The 10,060-nt window shown below is 41.6% G+C and overlaps 1 protein-coding gene across 2 annotated transcripts in view; it reads left to right on the top strand.

The window, feature by feature from the left end:
• The window catches only part of Vegfd (vascular endothelial growth factor D), a 28,932-nt gene that overhangs the window by 5,964 nt on the left and 12,908 nt on the right, over positions 1–10,060 (top strand). Inside the window, exon 2 of one of the 2 annotated variants that reach the window (XM_021188358.1) lies at positions 6,142–6,367. In XM_021188358.1, coding sequence (XP_021044017.1) covers positions 6,142–6,367 — 226 coding nt within the window. The remainder of the gene's footprint in view (positions 1–6,141; positions 6,368–10,060) is intronic. The other variant, XM_021188359.2, reaches the window with a different exon arrangement.

Raw genomic sequence — 10,060 nt, forward strand, 5'->3', positions numbered from 1 at the left:
GATATTTTACTGTGGGAATGGGATAAGGTTTACATGACTGTGTCGAAGAATTCAGAAATCTCCTTCCAGCACTATGCCATCAAACAGGGAACTTCCAGAACCCAAAGATAGAAAGTGAAAACACTTTAATCCATTATTTCAGTCTTATGGTCACAGAAAGAAAGCTACACAAAACAGCATCTAGCCATACAGTGTCTGTGCACAACTTAGACACCCTCCTGTTTTCATCTTGTGTGCTAATAGAAAGATATGGAAATTTTTGACAAAGATACTCTGGTCAGATGCTGTTTTAGTGAGTTGCTCGGGAAACCCTTTCTCCCGGGGAGAAGGAAAGCTGTACATTCAGTTCAGTAAACATGTGTGGAATGTCTTCCATGTGCCAAGCGCGTGAGTGGACATGATGCTTTTTATAAAATAAAGATGTCTTAGTCATTTTTGTGTCTTACCAACCCCTGGGGAGTTCACTTTGGCCTGTATCAAGGATTATTTTAATGCCTGAAACTGTAAGTAATACTATAACTTCTTTTTAATTTTCATTTATTTATGCTTTTCTCATATTTTATATCTCAACCATAGTTTCTCCTCCCAGACTTTCCCTCCTAACTCCTCTCTCCCCCAGATCCACTCCTCCTCTGTTTCCCTTCACAACAGGGCAGACCTCTCATGATAGCAACCAAACATGGCATATCAAGTTGCAATAAGACTAGGCACCTCCCCTCATATTAAGGCTGGACGAGGCGACCCAGTTAAGAGGAGAAGGATCCCAAAGGCAGGCAAAAAAAATCAGAGACAGCCTCTGCTCCTACTGTTAGGAGTGCCATAAGAACACCAAGCTGCACACTAACATATATGCAACGGGACTAGGTCAAGTCCATGCAAGCCCCGTGTTTATTGGTTCTGTCTCTGTGAGCCCCTGTGAGCCCTGGTAAGTTGATTCTGTGGGCCATGTTCTCCTGGTGTCCTTGACCCCTCTGGCTCCTACCATCCTACTCTCCCTCTTCTGCAGGGTTCCCTGATCTCTGCCCAATGCTTGACTAGGGGTCTTTGCATCAGCTTTTATCAGTTGCTAGATGAAGCCTCTCTGATGATGAGTATGCTAGGCTCTGGTATAAGAGCATAGTAGAGTATCACTAGGAATCATTTCACTGATTTATTTATAGCCAGTTGTGCCTAGGTCTCTAGACGATCTGGCCTGTGGCTCCTGTCCCTCCAGGCAGTGTCAGGCATGGGCTCTCCTGGAACAGGTCTCAAGTTGGACCAATCATTAGTTAGCCACTCCCACAACTTCTGTGTTACCTTTACCCCAGCACATTAAATTTTTCCCGGCAGGAAAAATTATAGGTCAAAGGTTTTGTGGCTGGGTTGGTGTCCCAATACTTATACTTGAAAATTTGTGTAGTTACAGAAGAAAGCTAATTCAGGATTCATATCTTCCATTGCTAGGAGTCTTAGCTAGGGTCACCCTCATAGATTCCTGGGAGTTTCCATTGCACTAGGTTTCTACCTCACTCCGGACGTGACTGGAGAGATGGCTCAGCCATTACAAGTCAGACTCCCAACCAAAAATACTATAATTTCTACAAGGTTTATTTCACCATTAGCTGGATCTCACTAAATAACTATAGATAGCACTGACATGTTGGAGTATTGCTTTTTGGAAAAAGAAAACCAACATTTGAATAAAAATTATTTCAGGAGAGAGAAAAAATATTTTGCTCTTCTGTTGGCACTGAAACTCTTTAGAAAATATAATTTTGATCGAATGAATATGAATAGCCGCCTCAGACACCGAAAAAAAGTTTAATTCTGTGCAGCGGAAGGTCTGGTTCCGGTAGGGGTATTTGGTTTTTGTTTGTGTAGGGATTCATTGTGGTCCTTCAGTGGGACCTGCCCAGAAGATGATGAAGATGCAATCAGGAGACATGGACACTGGACAAAAAAAAAAAATCCTAAAGAAACAAGGAAGGGCAGAGTGAGAAGAGACAACCAAGGAACAGAAAAAAAGGAAGACATCTAGGGAAGGACTTAAAACTGATGACAGAGGGCCGGAAAGACAAGGATGTAGGGGAAAAAAAGGAGAAACCCCACCCTCCAATCCAGAATGGTGGGACCAGGGAGGGGGCTGGGTGAGGGGACTGGAGGCTTTGGAGGCCTCTGCGGGGCAGAAGAGATCTAGCCCAGCCAGATTCAAGGAATGGGCCCCTTGTCCCTGTCCCAGGATCCCGGGTAGGGTAGGGCACTCGCGTCTCAGTGCTGCAGTGGGGGCGGGGGGCTCCCCTCCTCTAGCTTCACTTTGGTTTTTGTGTTTCTTTTTTTATTAGATATTTTCTTCATTTACATTTCAAATGCTATCCCCTTTCCTAGTTTCCTCTTCCAAAGTCCCCTACACCCTCCTCTTCCTACCCCTCAGCCCTGCTCCCCAACCCACCCACTCCAGCTTCACTTTGTAAGGTACCAGGCAGGTACCGGTTCTAGTGAAGTCCGCCAACGCGCAGGGGGCGGGGCATAGGGGTGGAGTCGGAGAGGCCGGTGGCCTGCCTCCAATCCAGTGGGAGTGGGCGTGGCCTCGACTGCGGCTGGTCTGTCCCTCGCTCGTGTTTTCTCCCCAGCCTCCCCTGTACCCTGCGAATGAGCAACTAAGTACAACCCACATGTGTCCAGATATCTGTGTGCTTGCTGCTCATGATTCTCTCCAAGTCCATTCTGTGGACTGTGACTCTGGAACAGTGCTCTGTAGTCTCTGCATCTGTTTCTATCGATTGCTGGGAGAAACCTCTATGATGACAATTAGACCTTGAGGGATCAATCTATGAGTACAGCAGAATATTATTTTTTATCCTGAGTCTCTGGACTGTCCAACCTCTGGGTTCTGGCCTTACAGGCTGTGTCAGGGGCTCTTTTTTTCCTTTTGAAACTGTGGTCCAAACCTGTAAAATAGGACTTTGATGATAAGGTCAATTTATCAGTATTTTTTCCCTTTTTTTTCTTTATTTTCTTTATTTACATTTCAAATGCTATCCCGAAAGTTCCCTATACCCCCCGCCCCTGCTCCCCTACCCACCCACTCCCACTACTTGGCCCTGGCCTTCCCTTAAGCTTTTCCCCACATGCATTCAAGGTGGAAGCAAATCTAGGAACCTCTGTTCCAAATCCTTCCCAAGAGGGAATGAATAAAGCAAGCAACCATGTGGCCATTTCTTAGTGGCCTGTTAGGAATGTAACCACCTAGGTTTCTAGAACCAGACAAAGTAGTATTGCAGAGACCTTCAACCCTGTGCTTTAAAAACTAGTTGTTGGAGCTAAAAAACCATCAGAGAATGATTTGTTATTTAGGAGGAGAAGCTCTAACAGTCTTGAACTAATTACAGAACTGAGGCAGCCACTGTAATAAAAAGCAGAGACCTGGGAATGCTGTTTTTTGTCCTCTCATCTTGCTGGTTGATTTTAATCAGTTTAGATTTGATTAGCACTTGTATCGGAGAACTGGAAGAAATAAAGAGCAACTCATTTGGCAAAAGTTCAGCAATGAAAACCACTGCAATCAAAGGTTTAAGTGTGTGTTTGGGACAATAGTCACACTTTGATGTTGAGTTTTCTCATACACATGTGGATAACATAAAGTTGATTACACAAATATCCACCAGTGTAGAATGCAGATTAGAAAGAGATCCATTTTCAACCCTTCCCAAATGTATGCCCTAGATAAATCACTTGGTTTTTTTTTTTTTTTTTTTTTGAGTCGTTAGTGTTTCCATTTAGAATTATAAAGTGACTGGTTCCGATTTCTCAGTTATTTCATATGAGGCTTCAGCGAGCAGAGTAAGAAGGCTTTCAATATCTTTGAGTATGAAAGTCAATATTGTGGTTTTACAAAGAAACCAGTCATAAGAGCTATTTAATCTTCACATCACTCAATATTTTAATTCAGTCTGCAAGATTACTACTTCATCCTAAGGTTTTTACCATAGACTTTTTTTTTAAAAGAACCTGAAATTGAATTGAGACCTGTAAGAAGTACAAAGCCATATATCAACTTTATCCAAGGATGGTATTGGATGAAATTTTACCTCCATAAATGAAAATTCTCTCATCAACTTTAATAATTTTTAATCTAAAATTTTAGAGGAGTTCATACATGAGTACTTGTGCATGTATTATTTTCACTTCTCCCTTTCCCCCATCCAATTCCTTCTAACTCTCCCCTCCTCCTTAAATTCATGATCTCTTCTATAATTATTGTTATACACACAAGCGTGCATGAGCATGCGCACGTGCACACACAGACACTTACATACACTGAGCCCAACTTAATACTTCTTTTGTAAGGTATCTGTTGATCTTCCTCACTAGCTTACAGAAGCAATGCTGTCAAAGCCTTTGAACTTGAAGATTGAGTTGATGTGAGGTAGCTTTTCCAGAGAACTAGAAAGAGGAGGTGAACAGTCAGGCAAAGAGACCATTGGCAAATTAGGATCATTACGTGTAAGGGTTGTCATGGAAATGAGCGAGTGTTCAGTTTTGTCTACAGTGTTCTCAACTAAAGAAGCTGGGTCACCACTCTACTCAAGTTCAGGACCCTGTCTCTTTAAGCTTCCTGCCCTCCCTTGACAAAACAAACGTCCTTGTTTCCAACTGTGGAGGGATGTGAGAAACAACCAAGATAATCTCCCTGAGCTACTAAGGGGCAATCTTGCTCTCTACAGAGCCACATGGCTACCTGTGGCTCACCTGTTTCAGAGGTTTTAATCTCTTTATACTGGGTCCAACTAACACATTTCCTATAGCTTACAAGTATAGTTAATACTCTCCTATCTCAGGCAAAACTATACATATATGCATGTGTATAGTCCCATGTGGATTTAGGTAAAATGGCTAAGGTGGCTTTAGCCAGGTACAGTCACACAAGCCTGAGATGTCAGGACTCTAGAAGCTGAGACAGGAGGATCACAATTTCCAGACCAACCTTGGCTACATAATGAGAACTTGCCTCAAGACAAGAACACCACCACCACCACCACCAACAACAACAACAACAACAACAACAACAAAAGGCATAACTTTGAAGATATGTGTTTTGAGACTTTTTTAGTTCATGAACTATAAATGCAAAAAAAAAATGGTAAACAAACATGGAAGGCAATCTAAGTGGAAAACGCTGACTATATGGGAACATAAAGTTAAAACTGCAGGGCTGATAGATGTGAGGCTGGGGAAGCCAGGTGATCAAGAACTCAGCTCCAGAACTTGAGAGATAGCATAGTTGGCAAAGTACCTTCCCAGCATGCACAAGGCCCAAAGACTGATCCCCAGTGCTTGGGAGGGAGGGGGAAACTCCAGTAGGAAATGGGCTCCATTGGTTTTGATGGTTTTGATGGCATAGTCTATAATTGTATGTATGCTTCATTATTTCATATAACCAAGCCCCTACTTTTGAATAAGAAGCGACATATTAAAAATATTTTCTTGACTTGGAAATGCACACCCCCCCCCACAAATATACCGGTTCTAGTCTAGTTGCCCCGTATTAGCCATTGCAAATCAAACACAAATGTAGAGAAACAGTGAGACTTCAGCATAAACAAGAAAATCAGTGGCTGTTGTCATAAAATTAGTATAATAGAAGAGTCTCTATTGCTTTTCTGTGGCTGCAGTAGCAAAGTACCATAAATTTGGTAGCTCGGAAAAAACAACAAAATCCCCCAAATCAAAGTGTCAACTCTCTTGGCATGAAGCACTGCCTTATGTGCTTCTGGCAGCTGTAGGCAATTCCTGAGTTGTGGCTTCATCACTTCATCTCCACCTCCTTCTTCATATGGCCTTGCTGTGTTTATGTTTTCTCCTGGCTTCTAAGGACGTTGGTCATTGTATTTTGGGTTGATGTGACTAATACCACAAAGACTTTACCTCAATTATATAATGCATCTTTTTTTTTCTGAATAAGACAATGTGCAGAGGCTCTGGAAGTAAGGAAGTAGATCCTTCATTTCAAAGGCCACCATTAGACATTGCTTCCCCCCTCCTTGCCCCCAGACACAGGTCCACATCAGAATAACCTTAACTAGTTTCTTTTCAGATGGTCTATAGTTTCAATTGTTAGCAACGATGGTTATCAAGACATCTTTGTAACTCACTCTTAATTAGGATTTTTCTTTTGAGCGATCATCCCAGTCCATGTTGGAAAGATCTGAACAGCAGATCCGTGCGGCTTCTAGTTTGGAGGAGTTACTGCAAATTGCTCACTCTGAGGACTGGAAGCTGTGGCGATGCCGGTTGAAGCTCAAAAGTCTTGCCAGTATGGACTCGCGCTCAACATCCCATCGCTCCACCAGATTTGCTGCAACTTTCTATGACACTGAAACACTAAAAGGTAGGTGCATGGGGAGAGTGGTATATTTTTTTCCTTACCAGATAGCAAAGTTCTTCCAAAAGTTTGAGCAGGGTAGTTATGCATCAGTGGGGCACAAAAGGGCTTTGACTTTGTGACAAAATGCTTCATTGAAAAAAGTTGGTAATGGGTCTCAGGCATCCACACATGGCCCTCCATAAATAAATAGATGTAATAAAAAAATAAACAAGACAGTCATTGCAGGAATCAGTTCTCTCCTTCCATCTTGTGGAGTAGGATTCTAACACAGGTCTTCAGGCTTGGCAGCAAGCACATTTAGCTACTGAACCATCTTGTCAGCTCAAAAATTCTGATTTTTTTAAAGTGTCTACTCCACAAAGTATACTCAATGTGATTTTTTATATCTACATCTAACACAAGGACATGCAAATTATCAAAATAAATTTAGCTCAGAAATTTGAGGGCAAAGCAAATACAGAAAGACTGATTTTAGTGAGGGGAAATACATGTTTACTTAAGAGCAAAAGAACCTCAGGTATTTAGCAAAAAGGAGTTTTCAATTGCTATGCAGACAGAGACAAAAACCAACAGTTTAACTATAGATTTTTTTTCTCTTCAAAATCTTGTGTTTTTTATTTAAAAGTGAAAAGGGTGAAGTTGAAAGGTAAGGCATGATAGTGGTTACTCAGAAAACAACAAAGACATTTCTTGACAGGAAATAATCAAATCTTACAAGTAGAAAATAACATATAGTCAACCTCTGTATCCTCGGGTTCTGCCCCACTACCCACACACCATGAGTTCATCCAGTCACACATACTTAGGGAAATGCTTGTGTACCGAGCATATGCAGACCTTTTCTTGATGTACAACTTACTGAAACAACTATTCATATGGTGTGTGTACATTTTATTGGTTACTGGAAGTTATCTAGACATGATTTCAAATGTACAGAAAGGTGTAGGTGGGCTATTTACAAATTCTAGCCCACTTTATATAAGGGACTTGTAACTCAAAGATTTTCATGTCTGTAAAGTGTCCTGGAACCAGTCTTCCATAGACATCAAGGGGCCATTATACTTCTAAATTGCTTCCTGGAGTAGGGGTGGGGATGGATGTGTGGTGCACACTTATGCCACTTTAATGATATCCAGACTGAGAAACAGACTCTTTACAAGATGACTGTTTATACATACTGTGCCACAGTGTGTGAACTGTTTTAACATAAAGTTGTGTGACCTTGATTATGCCTTTACCTCTCTGATGACATATCAAAACAACCCAAGAAACCAGTGCCATTGTTAGACTTAGTCTTATAAATATAAATATGATTTCATAGTACATGAATACACCTATTGTTTAATTTCAGTTGATCCTTAAGCCAAATATCCTTTTTTTAGTTAGTTATCTTTGTTTCCCTGCTTCTTAAACAATAATAGATTCTTTGCAATTACACACACACACACACATATATATATATATATATATATATATATATATATATATATATAATCATAGGATTTGACTATGGGGAATGTTATATGTAGGTGAAGGATCCCACAGCAGTGTAAGTGGAAAGAAGGTTCTTTATGCTCATGCATGGGACTGTATGACAAGTGTGATGAGACACTGGGAACCACAGTCAGAGCTTTGAGGGTCTAGTTGTATATTCATGTGGTGATTTTACATGGTCTTCACACACACACACACACACACACACACACACACACACACAAATCAACCACATCTGGAGATCCCACGCTTTGACCAGATAACTGGTTCAAAGGTCCAAGGGGACAGATGAGCCACGGAGACAGTTTTACCACAAAAATTTTCAAAAGTCAGCCAGGTTGACATTTTATAAGGAAGATGCCATAAAAATTGGAGAATTCACAGCCTCCATGCTTTCCCTCGTAATTATATGGAGGATTATCTGAAGTTATTCACTAAGTTACAAGCAATGGGTAATCAAATACGTGTGTTACACCAATTATGGTTTGTTATCTATCCCCCGTCATGGATTTCAGGGTAATTCTCTAGGCAGCAGTAAAGAACACTGGCCTTAGGAAACCTTAGTCAGTGCCATTGGTCATAACTGCATGAGATTTTAATTGTAATCTTCTCCAACTTCTAAAACTTAGAACTTTAAAGAGAAAAAGCAAGTGGAAAGTAGCATTTAAATAGCATTCGAAACAAGGGATATTTTCATAAGTTACTCCCTCCGTCAAAGATTTATGACTAATAGTAGCAATTGAAATAGCACCCCCAGTAATATTTAATTTAATAATTAAATACAGCCTGAGGATAAATCTTTATCATCAGAAATTTTAAAATGTTCATTTTATATTATCTGTTTGTATGGGTATTTTGCTGGTGTGTATGTCTGTGCACCACATGTGTGCAGTACCCAGTGGAAGTCAGAAGAGGGCATCAGATGCACTAGAACTGGAGTTGAGACGTAAGCAGCCGTATGGATCCTGGGAAGAAAATGTGGGTCCTTTGGAGGAGCAGCCAGTATTCTTCTGAGCCATCTCTCCAGGTCCATCAATACATACTTTTAAAGATAGTGTACAGAAACATTCTTCAGGTATTACCCCACTTGTAAAACAGATATTTTTAGTTTCATGCTTTTGTGGATTTGAAATACAGGCATCACCAAGATGATTGTTTTGTTTTGTTTGTTTTCTTTTGATTCAAGGTCTCTCTGGAGGCTACAGTCAAGGCCCCTTGGTCTGGCCTCTGAGCATCTCAATGCCCTTGCAAGGTCATTCAATTGTTTGTAAGATTAAGTTCTGCACAGGCACCTGGACTGTGAAGGGCTCCTTTCCTCACTGGCTTTTGGCCAGGGGCTGCCCTCAGTTTGAGGTAGCTTCAGAACTGACTTTCAGGCCGGACAGGTGTTGTAGAGATTAAAAGTACATACTGATCTCGAAGATAACCTAAGTTTGGTTTCTAGTACCTATGTAGGGTGGGCTTACAACCACTCAGAACTCCAGCTCCCAGGGCATTTGGTACCCTCTGCTGGTATCTGAGGGCTCTGAATTCATGTGTACCCCACCCCTACCTATATATGCACTGCCTCATATACACATACCTATGCATAATTAAAAATAAAATGATTTTTTTTTAAAAGTGGCCCTTGGTGAGAAAAGAAGTGGGGCAGTGAGAAAAGAGGGTAAAGAGAAGTGGGGACAGGAGAGAAACAGAATCAGGAAGTAGTTTCAACCTAAGCACCTAGGTGGCATCCTGCTTTGCTGTGTTCTCTTCACAAAACGCCAATCACTTGGTCTCATCAGCACACAAAAGGAGAGGAGATTGCACAGGGCATAGTCACCAGGAACTGGGGGTCACCAGGGGTCAGTGTTAAAGCTGCATACTACAAAAGGTTTTCAACAGACTCCTAGGATAACATAGTCTGCAGTTCTATCCTGTGACAAGCTGAAAGAAACACCCCCTGCTCCCTCAAACCTGGAGGGAGGCTACACACCGCATGAAGACTCAAAATCTAACTTATAAAATGATGAGGGTGGGGCTAGAGAGAGCTCATCTGTTATGAGCAGGTACTGCTCTTGCAGAGGATCCGAACTGGGTTCTCAGCACCCACATCAGGCAGATCAGTACTGCCCTAACTCCAGCTCTAGGGGATTTAACACCTCTGATATTTGCAGGCATCTGATCCCTCTCCCTCTCCCCCTCCCCCTCCCCCTCCCCCTC

Source organism: Mus pahari, chromosome X (assembly GCF_900095145.1).
Source record: "Mus pahari chromosome X, PAHARI_EIJ_v1.1, whole genome shotgun sequence".
Classification (NCBI taxonomy): Eukaryota; Metazoa; Chordata; class Mammalia; order Rodentia; family Muridae; genus Mus; species Mus pahari.